At 38.7% G+C, this 20,916-nt stretch overlaps 1 protein-coding gene across 1 annotated transcript in view; it reads right to left on the bottom strand.

The window, feature by feature from the left end:
- Positions 1–20,916, bottom strand: part of CRB1 (crumbs cell polarity complex component 1) — a 268,288-nt gene that overhangs the window by 132,004 nt on the left and 115,368 nt on the right. The window contains exon 3 of the mRNA XM_027122138.1: positions 13,226–13,807. Within this exon, the coding sequence (XP_026977939.1) occupies positions 13,226–13,807 (582 nt within the window). The remainder of the gene's footprint in view (positions 1–13,225; positions 13,808–20,916) is intronic.

Genomic DNA, 20,916 nt, shown 5'->3' on the forward strand with positions numbered 1-20,916 from the left:
GAGCACAGGCTCGGATGCGCAGGCTCAGCGGCCATGGCTCACGGGCCCAGCCGCTCTGCAGCATGTGGGATCTTCCTGGACCGGGCACGAACCTGTGTCCCCTGCATCGGCAGGCGGACTCTCAACCACTGCGCCACCAGGGAAGCCCCACCCTCATATTTTTAACTCCTAGAAACCACCATGGACTTTACAATCAACAGTGCCTTGGTGTTGTGCTATATTTTAGTTGCAGAATTTTTCTTTCTTAGTGTATATGAAGTCAATGTAATTATCAATGATGAATTTAACCCTGATAAGATATGAAAATAGATGTATTCTTTTATTATTTCTAATAATATTTATTACATATTATAATATGTATTAAAGTATTATTAATACTTTATTATTCCCACCAGAATCTACTCCAGGGACCCAGCCTCTCCCTACCCAAAAACTAGGGCTCCCAGGTGCCCTAAGTGGAGGGTCCCCAGGCAGACCACCTGGCTGGCCAAGGCAAGGCAGTGAGTTCCTGCCAGCTGTGCCTTCGGGGGGAACGGGCATCATTAGGTGGATTAGGGCTTGTAATTGGCAGATGTCTGGTTTCCCCCAGGAGCACAAGATACGGAACTGGCCTCTCCTGAGCCGGGTTCTGGCCCGGATTCCCCCTGTTCCAGAGAGCAATGTGTGGAGCACACGCAGAGCTGGCTCCCAGGCCTCCAGGGTCTCTCACAGAGGATGCCTGCTGCCTGACCCGCACATCTCTGGGGGGCTTAGGAGGGCCCATCACATCTGCCACCAGGTGGAATAAGCTCCTTTGGGTAGGTTAGGCTTGGAATTAGGCAGATGCCTTGTGTCTTCATGACCCTTGAACTCTTCCAGGCCATTGGCTACCCTTAACCACAAGAGATACTCTTGGGCAATAGGTACTATTTTATTTATTTAACTAATTATATCATTGTTATTATAGCTATCTAAATCTCCTTTGTTTCTGCAAGGTATGCTTTTAGCAAGAGTCATAACTGGAATAACCTCTTTAATATTAAGCATGCTTTTTGCTCATTTTGTTAACCCCTTTCATATTTTGCCCTATTCCCTCCTCCTCTTATCATTCGTGAAAGTTTAAGAATGTTCTTGACTCTATTTCATCCCCATCTTTCCAGAATATTCATGGAGGCTAGACCTCGTTCCAGGAGAGGAAAGAACGGCTCTTTTCTCGTCAGCCCTAAGGGCAGGCGGAGAGCAGCAGTGCCTTCCTGTTCTGCCTTGTCTGTGACCCTTCCTAGAGCACTGGTCTACTGTGGAAATGCTCTTCCGCCTCCCCTACTCTAACCAGCTTGCCCTTCATTCCTCTTCTCCAGCCATTTTTCTCTCAACCCGTCTCTGTGCTATACCTCCAAACTTCATCCCATCTGAAATGTCATAACATGTACAAAGATGTTACTTGATTTTAAAATCTTACTTTCCTAAGTCAATAGGCATGACTTCCTTAATCTACTGCCCATATTTCATATGTGTGTAGATATACATTTTTAATGTGTAAAAGTGAGAAAATCTATACCAAGTTTAAATTGGAGTAACCCATTTCAGGGTCTCCAAGATGCTATGTTTGAAAAACACACTACTTTTCTGAGTGGCTTATAGCTTGCTTAATTTTTTAAGTTTCATGGGAAGATTATAGGAAAATTATGAAGTTCACATTTTATGTTAAATATGCCAATATTATACATTTCACCCTTCGGTAATTACAATCTTTTCATCATAAACATCTTTCTTATGTTTCTCTTCATTAGGATAATTGTTATTCCTGAGTATTTGAAAAGTTATAATATTAACAATTTCTTAAATCCTTTATTTTATGATATGGCAGTTTCAGAAATTAAATTCTTGCCTAGACATATCAGAATATTCCAGTTTTAACGCATAAGCAGAGTGCAGAGGTTATGACCTCAGTTAACCCATTCCTATGAGTCTAATATATTCAAAAAGAAAGCAGTTCAGGTATAAGAAAATGATACCTGTAAAAATTATTGGTCAACATGGTGTAAACAACGATAATAGTGGGGGACTTTAACATTCCACTTACACCAATGGACGGATCATCCAGACAGAAAATTAATAAGGAAACACAAGCCTCAAATGACACATTAGAACAGATAGACTTCATTGATATTTATAGGACATTCCATCTGAAAGCAGCAGAATACACTTTCTTTTCAAGTGCACATGGAATATTCTCCAGGATAGATCATATCTTGGATCACAAATCAAGCCTCAGTAAATTTAAGAAAACTGAAATCATATCAAGCACCTTTTCTGACCACAACACTATGAGATTAGAAATCAATTACAGGAAAAAAACTGTAAAAAACACAAACACATGGAGGCCAAACAATATGCTACTAAATAACCAGTGGATCACTGAAGAAATCAAAAAATACCTAAAAACAAATGACGGTGAAAACACAATGACCCAAAACCTATGGGATGTGGCAAAAGCAGTTCTAAGAGGGAAGTTTATAGCAATACAATCCTACGTCAAGAAAGAAGAAACATCTCAAATAAACAACCTAACCTTACACCTAAAGCAACTACAGAAAGAAGAACAAACACAACCTAAAGTTAGTAGAAGGAAAGAAATCATAAAGATCAGAGCAGAAATAAATGAAATAGAAATGAAGAAAACGATAGCAAAGATTAATGAAACGAAAAGCTGTTACTTTGAGAAGATAAACAAAATTGATAAACCTTTAGCCAGACTCATCAAGAAAAAAAGGGAGAGGACTCAAATCAATAAAGTTAGAAATGAAAAAGGAAAAGTTACAACTGACAACACACAAAAACAAAGGATCATAAGAGACTACTACAAGCAACTATATGCCAATAAAATGGAAAACCTGGAAGAAATGGACAAATTCTTAGAAAGGCACAACCTTCCAAGACTGAACCAGGAAGAAATAGAAAATATGAACAGACAAATCACAAGCACTGAAATTGAAACTGTGATTAAAAATCTTCCAGTAAGCAAAAGTCCACAACCAGATGGCTTCACAGGTGAATTCTATCAAACATTTAAAGAAGAGCTAATACCTATCCTTCTTAAACTCTTCCAAAAATATACAGAGAGAGGAACACACCCAAGCTCATTCTATGAGGCCACCATCACCCTTACACCAAAACCAGACAAAGATACCACAATATGAGAAAATTACAGGCCAGTATAACTGATGAACATACACGTAAAAATCCTCAACAAAATACGAGCAAACAGAATCCGACAACACATTAAAAGGATCATACACCATGATCAAGTGGGATTTATCCCAGGGATGCAAGGATTCTTCAATATATGAAAATCAATCAATATGATACACCATGTTAAGAAACTGAAGAATAAAAACCAAATGATCATCTCAGTAGATGCAGCAAAAGCTTTTGACAAAGTTCAACACCCATTTATGATAAAATCTCTCCAGAAATTGGGCATACAGGGAAACTGCCCCAACATAATTAAGGCTGTATATGGCAAACCCACAGCAAACATCGTTCTCAATGGTGAAAACCTGAAAGCATTTCCTCTAAGATCAGGAACAAGACAATGATGTCCACTCTCGCCACTATTATTCAACATAGTTTTGGAAGTCCTAGCCACGGCAACCAGAGAAGAAAAGGAAATACAAGGAATCCAAATTGGAAAAGGAGAAGTAAAACTGTCACTGTTTGCACATACAATACTATACATAGAAAATCCTAAAGATAACACCAGGAAAGTTCTAGAGCTAATCAATGAATTTGGTAAAGTTGCAAGATACAAAATTAATGCACAGAAATCTCTTGCATTCCTATACACTAACAACAAAAGATCAGAAAGAGAAATTAAAGAAACACTCCTATTTACCACTGCAACAAAAAGAATAAAATACCTGGGAATAAACCTACCTAGGGAGGCAAAAGACCTGTACTCAGAAAACTATAAGATACTGATGAAAGAAATCAAAGACGACACAAACAGATGGAGAGATATACCATGTTCTTGGATTGGAAGAATCAACATTGTCAAAATGACTATACTACCCAAAGCAATGTACAGATTCAATGCAATCCCTGTCAAATTACCATTGGCATTTTTCACAGAATTAGAACAAAAAATTTTACAATTTGTATGGGAACACAAAAGACCCCAAATAGCCAAAGCAATCTTGAGAAAGAAAAACAGAACTGGAGGAATCGAGCTCCCTGACTTCAGACTAAACTACAAAGCTACAGTAATCAAGACAGTATGGTATTGGCACAAAAACAGAAATATAGGTCAATGGAACAGGATAGAAAGCCCAGAGAGAAACCCATGAAGCTATGGTCACCTAATCTATGACAAGGGAGGCAAGAATACACAATGGAGGAAAGACAGTCTCTTCAATACATGGTGCTGGGAAAACTGGACAGCTACATGCAAAAGAATGAAATTAGAATGCTCCCTAACACCATACACAAAAATAAACTCAAAATGGATTAAAGACCTAAATGTAAGGCCAGACACTCTGAAACACTTAGAGGAAAACATAGGCAGAACACTCTATGACATAAATCGCAGCAAGATCTTTTTTGACACAACCCCTAAAGGAATGAAAATAAAAACAAAAATAAAGAAATGGGACCTAATTAAACTTAAATGCTTTTGCACAGCAAAGGAAAACATAAATAAGATGAAAAGACAACCCTCAGAATGGGAGAAAATATTTGCAAATGAAACAACTGACAAGGGATTAATCTCCAAAATATACAAACAGCTCAAGCAGCTGAATTATCAAAAATACAAACAACCCAATCAAAAAATGGGCAGAGGACCTAAATAGACATTTCTTCAAAGAAGACATACAGATGGCCAAGAGGCACATGAAAAGATGCTCAACATCACTAATTATTAGAGAAATATAAACAGCAATGGTATTAGTAGCAATATTGAAGATGTTAAAATAGTGACAACCAGCATATGCACAGACTTAAATAGTTTATGAAAAAATTTTCATTAAGTCATGTCATTCTCACCAGGACCCTGAGGTTAGGTGATATTATTATGCCTATATGTTAAAATGAGGAAACAGAAGCTCAGAACTCTTGTTATTTATCAATACCAAACCACTAGAGAACATCAAAGCTGGGCCTGGAATCCCTGTCTCCTGCTAATTCCTCATATTACAGGCTAGTATCATGTATGACCATATCTCCTCCTCACTCAGCCCGTGCACCCGGCTCATAGCTGGGAAGGCACTAAGAGGAGGAGTCAGAGAGATACAGAGTTTAGGATGGAGCACGTCATCCGTAACTACTGCCTAAACCACAAGCCAATCATCAGAGCAAACACGACCGGAGAGACATCACCCCTTTCTAAAACATCTCTGCAGTCCTTCCCCCTTGCATTCAGCTCATTGTTATTCATTCAAAAATAATAATAAATGTAGCCAGAGGACAGAAGTCTCAGCTCTACATCCTGGAAGTGGTGCATCCCTGTTCTGCTATGGTCCGCTTTCTCTCTGGAGCGTTTCCTGACCCTGGGCGGCATCTTCCTGTGTGCTTCCTCTGCACTCTGTTCAGAGAGAGACTGTAATTTTTGTTTACACTCCTCCTCCCTGAATAAATTTTGCCTTAGTCATCTTTATATTTCCACGGTCCGGCACAGTGTCCAGTGCCTTGCAAGGCTGTGATAAATATTTGCTGAGCAAACAGCATTTGTTATTTTGTGCACTCATTCAACACACATCTGTCAAAAGCCAGAAACTACATTTCATCATAAAAACTACTTCAAATGGCTCTAGTCCTGAGCAAAGGCCTGAACAGTGTTTAATTGCCTTTACATGACACCACCAAAAGTTGGTCAATTTAATAATTAAGAGCATATAGAAAAACAACCATTTTCCTTTGATAAAATAAAGATACAGCCTGTGAAATTCAGAATTTCTCTTTAGGCTGTTATACATTATTTTCCTTTGAGGTCTGAAAGATAATTGTTATGGGTATATTACATGGTGAGTAAAATTTGAGATATCTAGGTAGGTGCTCATAGAATCAATATTTAAGTGTTATTTAAACTGGTGTCATATATTGAGTATGTTTATATAAATATGGACTATTTATTAAAAATTATTCCCGGTAAATTGATGTAAGTTCATCAAGTTTTATGTCTTAATTTTATAATCAGGATTATACTTTCAGTAAAAAAAACTTTCAATAGTAACGATAATAATATTATTTCTCATGAAATAAGCTTATATTTTATAATATATAATACTTTTATTTTTCCCAGATTATTTTCATGACCATTAAATTACCCACTTGATTCATCATAGATGCTTCAAAGTGCTTTAGTTGATCAAAAATAGATTTAGGCATGATGGAACATCAAGAATAGGTTCTAATCTCCACACTGACTGAAATTCAAAATATGCCTTTAATAAATGCCACTGTAATTGCAGTGTCAGAGTTCGCTACCTCTTACAATCAGAATGGATGAGGACTACTCAGAGAAGAACATGAAGAATTATCAAAAAAAAAAAAAAAGCTCTGATAGGAAATTTTAAATGAGTAAAAAGATGCAGAGAAGTAGGGTAAGTCTCAGGTGTGGATGTGAAAGACGCTGCATGACGATATGGTTGATCTGAACTTCTAAGGAAGCCTGCATGGTTGCTAGAAATATTGTGAAGGATAGACCTGTGCTGAATAATCTGGACATCCCGCCAGAGGGCAGAAGAGAGCAGGCCGGGGAAGGTGTGCTCTCATTTCGTTTGTGTGATCCGTGATCCTTCAGTGTTCATTTCTGTCCTAAATTTTAAAGGAAAAAAGGTGCTATTGTGATACTTCTCTTTCACTCTTTCCTCTCAAATAATAGTCCATTTACTTGGATTATTGTATTACTCTCCATTGGGCACCCTAATTCTACCTTAACCTCTCCCTTCAGCATATCCTCAACATAATAAGCAAAGACATTTTGTTAAAATGCAAGTCAAGGGACTTCCCTGGTGGTCCAGTGGTAAAGACGCCGCCTTACAATGCAGAGGATGGGGGTTCGATCCCTGGTCGGGGAACTAGGATCTTGGGGAACTAAGATACCATATGCTATGGGGCAACTAAGCCCACGTGCCACAACTGCTGAGCCTGTGTGCCTCAACTAGAGCTCGTGAGCCGCAAGCTACAGGGCCCACGCACTCTGGAACCCGTGCACCACAACTACAGAGCCCACACGCCCTGGAGCCTACGTGCCAGAACTAGAGAGAATCCCATGCACCACACCTAGAGAGAAGCCCGTGCACCACAACGAAAGATCCCACATGCCTCAACGAAGATCCTACGTGCTGCAACTAAGACCCAACGCAGCCAAAAATAAATTAAATAAATAAATAAAATGCGAGTCAAACCATTTCAGTCTTCTGCTCAAAACTCTTCAACAAGTTTGGGATTAACAGATACTCACTACTATGTATAAAATAGATAAACAACAAGGACCTATTGTATAGCACAGGGAACTATATTCAATATCTTATAATAATCTATAATGGAAAAGAAACCAATTCACTTTCTTGTACACCTGAACCTAACACAACATTGTAAATCAACTATACTTCAACAAACATTAAAAAAAAAAAAAAAAACTCTCCAACAACTTCCCATCTCACATAGAGGAAGAGCCAAAGTCATTACCGTGACCTATAAGTCTCAGTAATCTGATCCTATTATGTCTCCTCCTTGTCCACTTCACTCCAATCACATAAATCTCATTGCTGCTTCTCCAACATTCCATGGACTCTGCCTCAGGGCCTTTGCACATGCTGTTCCTCTTCCAGGGGTGCTATTCCACAAGGCATTTGCCCGACTCCCTTTCTCACCTCTCTAGAACTTTATTCTCCTGTCAACTTCTCAGTGAGGCCTTCCCTGGTCATTCTACCTAAAGCTTAATCCCTAATTCCCTCTTTTTTTGTTTTACATTTTTCCACTGAGTTTATCGCCACCTACCCTACTACATATTTTTATCTACCTATTACTTATTTTATACATGTCTATCTCTTCCTTCTTGAATGTAAGGGGACTTTTTCATCACTTTTCTTATTATATTTACAGAAACAAAACAATGCCTGACACATTGCAGGGACTCAATATATACATATGTGCTTGTTCACTAAATTAATGACTGAATGAACTCAACAAACATTTATTTTTACCCATATCATTTATCTGGAACTGTTTCCAGTAATAAATAGTATATATACATATGTATACACTGTATATATAAAATAAATATATAAGTATATAAAATAAAATATATTAAAATATAACTACTATGTGTTGACTCTTTTTCCTCGTCTCATAAAGTTTGTGAAATAAGAATCAAGGATGCCGCATGAGAATCCATATAATTGTCTACATCGGTGGTTCTCAAAGTGTGGTGCCCAAACTAGCAGCATCAGCACCGCCTGGGAACTTGCTATAAATGCAGTTCTTGGACCCCACCTCAGATCTATTGAATCGGAAACTGTACTTTAATAGTGAGTCTGTTGCATGCTAAAGTTTGAGAACCACTGGTAGAGATTATAAATTCATTAAGCTGGAAATGGCAATTGAACTTTTAATGCATTCTCATTTTCGTATTAGGGGTTTCAAGTTTTTTGTTGGTAAAATAAGTTTGGAAATATTCCGGCTTTGATAAATGTCAGCGAGTCTTCTTCCTAGGGATGGTACACCTGCTCTTCCCTTACACGCCTATACCCCTCTTCCAGGCCTGGTCCTAACGTCTTACACCTGGTCTTGCAATGGCTTTCTAACTAGTCTCCATGTGCTAACTTGTCTCCGTATACTAAGACATTTTCTTGAATATAAAGTGAATTTCTTCACATATTTTTGTTTCTGAAATAGAGATGGATCTTACAGTCGATAAGTACATTTAATATAGTGTTTTTTCTTATTTCCCAAAAGTTTTTTTTTTTTTTTTTTTTTTGCGGTACGCGGGCCTCTCACTGCTGTGGCCTCTCCCGTTGCGGAGCACAGGCTCCGGACGCACAGCCTCAGCGGCCACAGCTCACGGGCCCAGCCGCTCCGCGGCATGTGGGATCTTCCCAGACCGGGGCACGAACCCATGTCCCTTGCATCGGCAGGCGGACTCTCAACCACTGCGCCACCAGGGAAGCCCCCTAAAGATTATTTTTATACCAAAGATCTGTTTTACAGTTGAGGAACTAAGATCTTTTCCTACACTGTTTTGCTTCACCGTGCATCCAACTGGCCTTCCTCCTGCCCTCCTGTAGCTCTATTTTTCTCATGCTGCAGACATTTTAACGTGAAAAATGTTCATTAGTCAATCGGGCTAATTCTAACGAAGACTTCAATTACAGAATGATCCATTGCAAGCCCTTGAACTAAAAGCAGTCACATACTCAAAGCTAATATTCTTTTCATTAAAAAAAAGTTGGCCGCTGTTCGCTTTCAGCTGAAACGGAGTTTTTGCTTATGCAGCGCAGATTCCCGCCAGCACCTTGAGCGCCTCTGGAGCCGGAGCCCGCTGCTGTATAGCTCGTGAATCCCCCGGCAGGAGGGCGCAGAGCGGAGAAGCCCCTTAGGGTGAACCCTCTCTCCAAGTGCTACCACTCTCTCCTCTCCTGCCTCCCTGTCTTTGGAAATTTATTGCGTTTTCTGGCTGTGCTGCTCAGAGGAACGCGGGCTTTTTCCTGTAAGCCGGGTTCTTTATGATCACTCTAAATTTGGACATGGCCCGCGACAGCTCGGGCCTGCGATATAGTTTCCGGGATGCGCCTGGAGGGCCGGGGCGAGCCGGAGCCTCCGCGAACCGGTGTTGAGGGCCGAGAGCTTTCTTCTGTCCTTTTCAGCTCCAGCTTTTTCCCTGATTCTATAGACCTTCTTTGGGTTTCTCTTTAATTGGCCTGAGTTGCCATGAACACTGGCAACCACAGGGCAGCGCCAAAAAAACAAGCTTCCTTGAGGGTCTAAAGGTTGGGGCTGTGCAAGAAAATTTTCCAATTAGGTTCACATAAACTTAATTTCTGGCTTCCAGCCTGGCTGTGCATTAGAACCGTCAGCTAAATGTGGTTCTCGGGAGGCAGAAACGAGCACCTCTGGCTCAGAGCTCCGTGGGGAGTTGCTCCTGTGCAGTCAGGCCTGAGAACCACGGAGGAGATCCCAGACGCAGGCTACCTCACTGTGGGAGGAGACTGGTGATCAAGCCTAAACCACACATTTCTCTCCGAACAAGCCTACCCAGCTAATAATAGACCTTGTTCTTAATGCCTTCTGAGTCGTTCACTGAAATGCTGTTTGTGGGTAAGTTGTATATACGTCCCTTGAAAAGCTGAAATATTAAAATGTAGCTGATTTCTTGGAAAACAAAAGGAGAACATATTTAAATAGGGAACAACACTTTTATATCAGGGTTTGGGCAAGGGAAGTGTCCTCATTGTGGACTTTGCGTGTTTTAGTGAGGAAAAGGCATTGATTCTTATTAGGCCCAGCAGGGATATGATGCAGCCACAGGATACATTAATTTATTGCACAGTGAAATGCCTTATGATGGAGTTTTACTACATTTCACATTTGGGACACACCTTTGACATCTTTTATGCCTAAATTTAAACCACTTAAAAGAGTCATTACAATCCAATTAAATTAAAATGTAAATGTAAAAACACGCAGACTGTAAAACATAATTTTTCAAGCTGTGTTTCTGCAATTATAAGACTGTTTCAGAAAACTGTAGTTAAAATGGCTGAAACATGTGATCTCACATCGATTCCTTTTAGTCACCATTCAGGATATTGTATTAGGAGCAGGAAACCGAAGATATTATCTTAGTAAACTATAGTGGTTTTTAAATGTGACCTTTATAAACAGAAGCAATCCCAAACCAGCCCTACAAAAATTTACTTCTCATTTTTATTCAAAAATTAATAAAATTGATTTTGGTGGTGAGCACACTGTAGTGTATACAAAAGTAGAAATATAATGCTGTTTGTATGAAACATAATGTTACAAATCAACAGCACCTCAATAAAAAAAAAATTAAAACTTAATAATTGAAATCAATTGCTATAACTCAATTAAGAGAATGGACATGATAGTATGGCATATGAACAAGGGGTTTTTTCATGTAGAAGTACTGTTTTATAAGCTCCTTTAGTATACCCCATAACTTTTAGCATAGTATTGGTAATTCAAAGGCACTCAACAAAATAATTTTCCACTTGACACAAGCATTCTACCATCATGAAGTATGCATAAAGAGAAAGTAAAATCTAGTTTAATATCTATTTATTATACATCAGTTTCATTACTAGGAAGGGTGCCCAGAAAGTTAAGGAAGAACTAATTAGAACAATTCACTAACAGTTTATTAAGCCACCATTATTCACTGTGCTGAGTACTACTCTTTTTAATTCACTAACTTAATATAATAAATACCCCCAAAGTATTGATGAATTAAAGAACAAATATAAGACATGACTTCTTTCAAAACTAACACTTTAGTGGGAGGAGACAAAAACACATATCTGAAGAAGAGGACAGAATACAGGGAGTTCTTTAATAGAGGTGCAAACTACTATGGAAGTAATAAATAATCATAATTACTACATAGCTACTAGTAAGTCAGAAATACTTCTTGAGCTGGGTGGTGAACTGAGGATTTAAAGTAAAGAAGAACTTCACAGAGTAGATATTGTGAATCGAGGAAGGGCCTTCCAGAAGGATGGAAGCCACTAGAATAAAGAGTGAAGATGCCTTGAGGAAATAGAATGCTTTGGTGGAATGGTGGGTGGAGATATGACCCATAAGTAAGGGACAAATTATGGAGGGTTTTTAGTGAGACATTAAAATTGGTCTCTTTGTAGTGGGGAGCTCTCAAGGCCCTTCAGAAGGGAACAGCACAGCCAGGTCTATTTTAGAAGGATTATTTTGGAGGCATTGTTCAGAACCAGTTGGGGAAGATAAGGGTCTGGAGAATGTACTGTGCTTCACACAAGAGATCTGACGGCATGAGGCAAGGCACTGGCAACAGAGTGGATGAGCTCAATTTGGGAGACCTCCTGGATGTCAAAACAACAGAATTTGAGGGTTAGCTGTAGGTGAAAGTCAAGGGAGAGGGAGCAAATTTTATATCAGAGCCACTAGGGATATGTCTACTTTGTAAAATAGACATTTCTAGAATCTGTAATATTAGCAAAATGATCCTGGAGGGTTCTGGTACAAATTTTGAAGGGGAATATTTGTTAAATAATTATATTGCTTAGCATACTTGGAAAAAGAATGACAAGACCAAGAAGTAAGTGTCAAAGGGTTGGGAAAAGGCAAGTTGGAAGCCAAATACCCCAGGAGGCTACAAAAGTGGCACAAACTAAGGGAAAAAGAGGCATAACAGGAGAATGATGTCACAGAGCTAGTAGTTAGGAAGCCCGGGAAAGTGGTGAGCAGAAGTTAGAACGAACGTGAGAAAGCAAAGACCCCTTACAGTAGATGGAAAATCCACAGAGTAAAACGGTGTAAGGAAGATGGTTGGCATGAAAAACTGACCTAAATGGGCAGCTGACTCAGGAGAATGGCGGGAGGGGGGAGGAATGGAGACTGAGCGCGAGGATGATGAACAGCACGTAGCCTTGTAATGAATGAGCTGCTTGTTACTCTATTACTAAATCAACATCAGCAAAAACTTTGTGAATAGGTATGAGGCACTATTACTTGCTATTTCCAAGAGATTCAACAAGAAGCGACTTCTTTAGGAGTAAACTCGTGACTTATCTCATCTGCCATGCTCTGTCAGCCTTGCTATCCTTGATGTGTTTATCACACTCCAACACTAGAAACCCATCTACCCATGTCCATCCTGTGGCCTGCCCCCACCAGGCTGCGGTGGCAGGAGAGGGCACATGTTAGGTTAGCTAGGACGAAGGGCATCTGCCCTGCCGGGGAGCCTGTATTGCCCTGACCCGGAAGGCTAGGTCCTGCAGAGCCCACTAATTCTAGGCTAAATCTATGTTTTAAACAATGTAGGACTCCATTTAAAACGACGACAGTGACAGTACACAAATGCTTAAGCTCAGTGGATTTTTAGTAGTTTAGGAAGCTTTCTATCTGTTGATGAGTTCCTGTCAAGGCCATTTTCATAAGCAGTTGGATGGGACATAATAGGCCACTTCTGCTTCTGTCACATTAAAGGGAATGCTAATTACATCATCTGGGATTTGAGTGGAATCACACTTACCGGAGTAATCGTGGGGACAGATGCAAGTGTACCGTCCTATCTCGTTGAGGCACGTGGCCTCGTTCTTGCAGGGGTCTGACACACACTCGTCCACTTCCAAGTCGCAGTGCCTGCCTTGATAGCCTGGGACACAGAAGCAGGAGTAGCCATTGATTCCGTCCTGGCACACAGCACCGTTGTGGCAGGGGCTGGACGCACACTCATCGTGCTCCAGCTCACAGAATCTTCCGGCATATCCAGCAGGGCAGATGCACACAGGGTGCACAGGGTCCTGATGGCAAAAGCCTCCATGTTGGCAGGAGTTGGTGCCACAGGGAGCAATGGCCGTGTCACAGGTGGTCCCACTGTACCCAGGAGGACATCTGCACAGAAACCTCCTCTCTCCTGGGATGCTCACACAAGTGGCATTTCCTGGACAGGGACTGGAGAAGCAAGCGTCTTCCTCATGGTCACAGTCTTTGTCCAAATTAATGGCTGTGCCTGAACAATGGCAACTGCCGTCTTTTGAAAAATTCTTGCATGTAGAATTGTTTTGGCAAGAATCTGAGAGGCACTTGGTGTCATTTTTATTGCACAAGGAATCTACAAGGAAATAAAAAACATCAGGATGAAGCTTACAAATAAATGGTGGACAATAAATTAAAGAAGTTCCTTCTTTCTGCTCTTCATGCATCTCAAAGAAACTCAATGAAATACAAAATTGACTGCATTCTGGTGATGAATTTGTCAAATTTGTCTAATAATGACTTTTGTCACTAATGATGATTTGTCTTTTTTTTTTCATATACTTCTAATAAGAAACAAAAATGGCTGGTTTCAGATTCTTTGCTTCTCCTGCATTTTCCTTTCTCAGGTATAAGTGCTGTTGAGCAATGGGGTGAATAGTTAAATTGTCCCATAAATCCCAAATTTTGAAATTCACATTCTCTCATGGAGAATTTTGGGGGTATACTGGGAGATGAGATACAAAATTGTCTCTGAATATACGAACTGAAACTAATATTTGAATAAATACTATACTTTGGCTTATGACTGTTTATCACAATCACCATTTATGCTCTAAAAAGAAAAGCATAGAAAAGTGAAAATATAAAAATAAAAGAAAATACCAACTATTTGTGGAAGGTCTACTCTCTGTACCAAGCATGTCAGGTGTTTCACAGATATTATTTATAATCCTCACAGCAACACAATATTGTGTACATCTTAACAGATGACAGATTAAGTCCCACCGCAAGGAAGCAGATGTTGTAAAGTTTATGGACTTTCAATTTTCTGAAAGCTTCTCTGTTCTAGGGATACATTTTTAAAATTCTAATTGGAATGATAACCTGCAAGAAAGCAAAAATTCTATGATTCTTTTCCAAATTCACTGGCTATATGCATGTGTACAAAGTTTCCCTGAATCTACACACATTATGATCACAGAGAATCTTTATGATTTGGCAACTCAATTGCATCAGCTCACAAAACACTGTCTTTTGCATGTGGATTTATCTAATACATCATTCTCTTATTTTTACTTCCTGTCTCACAATATTACTCACTAATGTAATAGTGGGTAAGCGTACAGGCTTATACTTTTAAAAATTACAAAATGAATAGTTTGCTCTTATGAGACATAAATCAACTACTGTCAGAAGAAAATAGCATGTAAACTTTGGTAAATATGTATAATGATAAATTTCTTCCCTCTCTTCCTGCAGAAAGAGAAGTTTTTTTTTTTTAACATCTTTATTGGAGTATAATTACTTTACAATTTTGTGTTAGATTCTGCTGCATAACAAAGTGAATCAGCTATACGTACACATATGTCCCCATATCCCCTCCCTCCCACCCTCCCTAACCCACCCCTCCAGGTGGTCACAAAGCACAGAGCTGATCTCCCTGTGCTATGCGGCTGCTTCCCACTAGCTATCGGTTTTACATTTGGTAGTGTATATATGTCCATGCACTCTCTCACTTCGTCCCAGCTTACCCTTTCCCCTCCCCGTCTCCTCAAGTCCATTCTCTACATCTGCATCTTTATTCCTGTCCTGCCCCTAGGTTCTTCAGAACCATTTTTTTTTTTTAGATTCCATATATATGCGTTAGCATACGGTACTTGTTTTTCTCTTTCTGACTTCACTCTGTATGACAGACTCTTAAGTCCATCCACCTCACTACAAATAACTCAAGTTCGTTTCTTTTAACGGCTGAGTAATATTCCATTGTATATATGTGCCACATCTTCTTTATCCATTCATCTGTTGATGGACACTTAGGTTGCTTCCATGTCCTGGCTATTGTAAATAGAGCTGCAATGAACACTGTGGTACATGACTCTTTTTGAATTATGGTTTTCTCAGGGTATATTCCCAGTAGTGTGATTGTGGGGTCGTATGGTAGTTCTATTTTTAGTTTTTTTGTTTGTTTGTTTGCTTTTGTTTTTTATTTTATTTTCTGCTGATGACATGGTATAATCCATGCAAAATGTTTGACTTTATACCTATCTCATAGCAAAGATTTTACAATTGTTAGTTTTTATAATTGGTAATATTATTAATGTTAATTCTTCATTAATCATTCTCTAATCTTGCATTTCATGAAACAACACTCTCCAAAGGAAGAGAGCCAGTTGCTGGATCCCTTGCATGCAGTGCACAGGGCTGGTGCTATCTGTACCGTAAGCCACCATGACTTTGCCCACGGGTAGGAGCATTGCTGTCTTTCTTTTTTTATTTTTTAACATCTTTATTGGAGCATAATTGCTTTACAATTTTGTGTTAGATTCTGCTGTATAACAAAGTGAATCAGCTATACATATACATATGTCCCCATATCTCCTCCCTCTTGCGTCTCCCTCCCACCCTCCCTATCCCACCCCTCTAGGTGGACACAAAGCACAGAGCTGATCTCCCTGTGCTACGTGGCTGCTTCCCACTAGCTATCTATTTTACGTTTGGTAGTGTATATATGTCCATGCCACTCTCTCACTTCATCCCAGCTTACCCTTCCCCCTCCCCGTCTCCTCAAGTCCATTCTCTACATCTGCATCTTTATTCCTGTCCTGCCCCTAGGTTCTTCAGAACCATTTTTTTTTTTTTTTGGATTCCATATATATGCATTAGCATACAGTACTTGTTTTTCTCTTTCTGACTTACTTCACTCTGTATGACAGACTCTAAGTCCATCCACCTCATTACAAATAACTCAAGTTCGTTTCTTTTTATGGTTGAGTAATATTCCATTGTATATATGTGCCACATCTTCTTTATCCATTCACCTGTTGATGGACACTTAGGTTGCTTCCATGTCCTGGCTATTGTAAATAGTGCGGCAATGAACATTGTAGTACATGACTCTTTTTGAATTATGGTTTTCTCAGGGTATGTTCCCAGTAGTGGGATTGCTGGGTCGTATGGTAGTTCTATTTGTAGTTTTATAAGCAACCTCCATACTGTTCTCCATAGTGGCTGTATCAGTTTACATTCCCACCAACAGTGCAAGAGGGTTCCCTTTTCTGCACACCCTTTCCAGCATTTATTGTTTCTAGATTTTTTGATGATGGCCATTCTGAGTGCTGTGAGGTGACACCTCATTGCAGTTTTGATTTGCATTTCTCTAATGATTAATGATGTTGAGCATTCTTTCATGTGTTTGTTGGCAATCTGTATATCTTTGGAGAAATGTCTATTTAGGTCTTCTGCCCATTTTGGATTGGGTTGTTTGTTTTTTTGATATTGAGCTGCATGAGCTGCTTGTAAATTTTGGAGATTAATCCTTTGTCAGTTGCTTCCTTTGCAAATATTTTCTCCCATTCTGAGGGTTGTCTTTTCATCTTGTTTATGTTTTCCTTTGCTGTGCAAAAGCTTTTAAGTTTCATTAGGTCCCATTTGTTTATTTTTGTTTTTTTTTTCCATTTCTCTAGGAGGTGGGTCAAAAAGGATCTTGCTGTGATTTATGTCATAGAGTGTTCTGCCTATGTTTTCCTCTAAGAGTTTTATAGTGTCTGGCCTTACATTTAGGTCTTTAATCCATTTGAGTTTAGAGAAGTTGTTCTTTTTAATGTGGTCTGGCCACCAACTGGGTGATGAGAAGATGGAGAAGATAATGATTGACTGGTTCATCACACAAGAGTGAGAAGATTTTCACAATTATCTTCCGTGGAGTGGAGTCTTTCTGGCAGCCGACAGTTTTCCTCCAGTGCCTGAGCACAGAAGATTAACATATGCTTATATGTTATCAGGAGGGTTGATCTGAGAGCAAACCTTTTCTAGTCCCTATGGAAAAACTCAATTAATCATCCTTTCATCCTTTTACTATAGTTTTTTTTTTTTTTTTTTTTTTTCAGGTGCTGGTTTTCCAATCACATCTTCAAATGTATGGCTGGCTTCTGGTTGTTCGTGTCTTAGCTACAATGTCACTTCCTGAGAAAAGCTTTCTCTGAACTTTTCTAAACCTTTATTGTTTTGCTTTCTAATACATATGAAATGTTCTTATTTCTTTGTGTGTATGTATGTTTTCTGTTTTCCTCATTACAATCTTAGCTCCATGGAGGAAAGGGGAAGACCTTGTCTCTGGTATTTCCTGGGTCTATAACATTACCTGTCACATTGTAGGTGCTCAGTACATACTTATTGGAAGAAAGGGGAGAAATGTCACCACAGAAACATGGAAGGAAGAGTGCTGTGCGACCACAGGGCCCAGGGCAAATGTACCTCACTGAAGAAAAGGTACTTGAGATGTCTTTTTAAATGAATGCAAGTGAAGGAAGCGTATTATTTTCAGAAGAAAGAAAAAACACATGAGAGGTACTGGCATTCTCTGCCAATAGTATGAAAAGTATGAGGGTGTAGGGCAGAGAATAGGGAGGAAAAATGAAGAGATATTTAATAGTTCAAACATTTGGGAGTACTTAAAGTTCTTGTGTCCAAACTGAAAAAAAGACAATCAAATATTACAAGTCTGCTCTCTTAACTCCCACTGTCAAGGGCCTATTATGAAATTATGTTTTTGATTTTGTTCTGTTTTGCTTCAGTTTGTTAGTGGTAATGGTGATGGTTTTTTCCTTCCTTCAAAAATCAAGTATCTTCATTTAAGCCATGAATTGAAGCATTTGTGTGGAAAAACACACAGCAAAGAAATTAGCATTTATATCCAAGGCCCTTACAGTGCAATTTAAAGAATGAATTTCTAACAACATTTGTGTAAAACATTTTACAGATAAAACATAAAACATTTTAAGTTTTATAAGGAATAAGTCATTTGCACAGTGTCATAGAGAGGTGGGATTTGAACCTCTCGTATGTCTGATTCCAAAGTCCATTTCTTTTTACTGCATTATTTTAGAAGTTAGGATAATTTGAATAGAGTTTCCTACTTAACCATGGTGATATTCACATAACTGTTACTTCTGCTGCCTTCCAAACCCCATGAAAGACCTAAAGGAATGGCAAATAAGCACAATGAAAAATGCTCAACATCATTGGGGAAACAGAAATTTAAAACAGTATGACTACACACCCATTTGAACGGCTAAATAACAAAGATTGACAATACCAAGTGCTGGGAATGTGGAGAAAATGGAACTCTCCTTCATGCCCTCTTTATTATAACGGATCTTTCTTGTCTATGTATTAATAATTGTATTAGTCTTTCAAATAATGGACTTCGACTTTGTAGAGTTTGTTTATACTATCTTTTCTGCCCTATACATTTCCGCTTTTGCCTTATTTTCTTAGTTTTTCTTTCTTTGGATTTAACTTGCTGTTTACTTTTTCAGATTTTTTCTAATTTATTAAGTTAAGACTAAAATTATTTTCTCTAAAAATGCAGCTTTACTGTGTTTCTTAAAATTTCTTTTCATTATATTCAAAATGTTTTCTAATTTCCATTGTGAGTTCTTCTTTGCCCCATGGAAAATCTATAAGAATCAATTAGATCAGGTTTGTTAATTGTGTTATTTAGAGCTTCTATAGCAGTACTCATTTTTTTCTACTTTTTCTCTCTGTTGAGATTGATGCATTATAATCTCCCATAGTGATTATAAATTTTCTATTTCTCTTTTTAGTTCTGACAATTTTCACTTTTATATTCTGAAGCAATGTTCTTATGTTCATAGAAATTCCGAATGGTTACATCATCTTGCTGGTTTGACCCCAGTATATTCATAAAATATCATTTTTTGTCCTTAATAATACATCATACCTTAAAAGACTACTTTTATCATTATTATTATTGCTGTATCAGTTACATACATTGCTGGGGGAAATTCAAAATGGTGTAGCCACTTTGGAAAAGAGTTTTGAAGTGTCTTATAAATTTAAACATACATTTACCGTGTAACCCAGCAATCCTACACCTAGGTATTTCCCCCAAGAGAAATGAAAACATAATGCCCATACAAAAAATTGCTTGCAAAATTCTTAACAACCTTATTCATAATGTCCAACACTGGAAAAAACCCAAATGTTCATCAACTGGTAAATAAATTTTAATATATCATATGTTGGACTACTACAGAGGAATATAAAGAAACAAATTACGGATCCACAGAATAACATGAAGGAATCTCTGAAGTATTATGCTAAATGAAAAAGCCAGACCTGCTGTATTATTCCATTTTTATGACATTCCAGAGAAGGCACAATTATAACACTGCAAGCAGTTCAGTGGTCACCAGGGAATGGAAGTGGTTGAAGGGACTTAATGCAAAGGGGCATAAAGGAATTTTCATGGAAACATTCTGTATGGTGATTGTGCTGGCAGTCACTGATCGTATGCATTTGCCACTTAAAAGTGGTGAATTTTATTGTATGTAAATTATACCTCAATAAATCAGACCTCCCCCCAAATCCTAAAATAATACAGAAAGAAATAAGTCATCATAAACTTACAAGAGCCAGGACAGAGGTTGAGGAGGTAGACAGCCATAAATACACATACACATACACACTGGAAGTGGGCGAGTAGTACTAGTCTTAGGAAGCCAGAAAGAGCAGACACCATGCCAGCAGTGGGAGAATCCCAGAACCAGGCCAGTTTATGCCACAGAACCCCAGACAGTTTCAGGAATTAGGCGTTCCAGGTACTTCTGAAATGATCGTGGAAGTGGGGCTGAAAAAAGGAAGGTTGTTTGGAAAACTCATTGAAAGCAGTTAGATGCTCATATTCTCTCTCTCACACTAGGAAACTGCAAGTCCGTTTCTCCCATGAAGGCAGATTCAGAGACACTGGTGATGCAGGAGTGGCTGGGTCCGGGCTGAAGACGGAATTAAGTGGATGTCTATACAGAATTGTGAGGCACTCCGCAAGCTCATTTCCAATTCATTTCTAAAAATGCTAGAAACCAGGTTTATACTCCAAGCAGGAAACAGAGTTATTTCTCTTGGCCAGCCTGAGTGAAAATACTTTCAGATACTGATATGGGATGTCATCCATTGAAATGACCCAGCCTGATCACTCTAGAATAAATCCTAATAAGCTGGCAGATCCTAGAACATAAAGAAAGAGGTTTCAAATAGCTCTTTAATAAGAGCTATATATGAAATGTACATAAGCATATAGGGCATAGTTATCCTTTAATTATACTTTAAATTATACTCTAAAAAATAATGATAAATGAACATTTTTGTATTCACTAATCAACTTAAGAAACAATAGTACTTCCTTATTATATATGAACAGATTGTATGAGATTTCCAGACATT

The sequence above is a fragment of the Aethalodelphis obliquidens genome, unplaced genomic scaffold (assembly GCF_003676395.1).
Source record: "Aethalodelphis obliquidens isolate GAN/ISIS:26980383/991018 unplaced genomic scaffold, ASM367639v1 scaffold24, whole genome shotgun sequence".
Classification (NCBI taxonomy): Eukaryota; Metazoa; Chordata; class Mammalia; order Artiodactyla; family Delphinidae; genus Aethalodelphis; species Aethalodelphis obliquidens.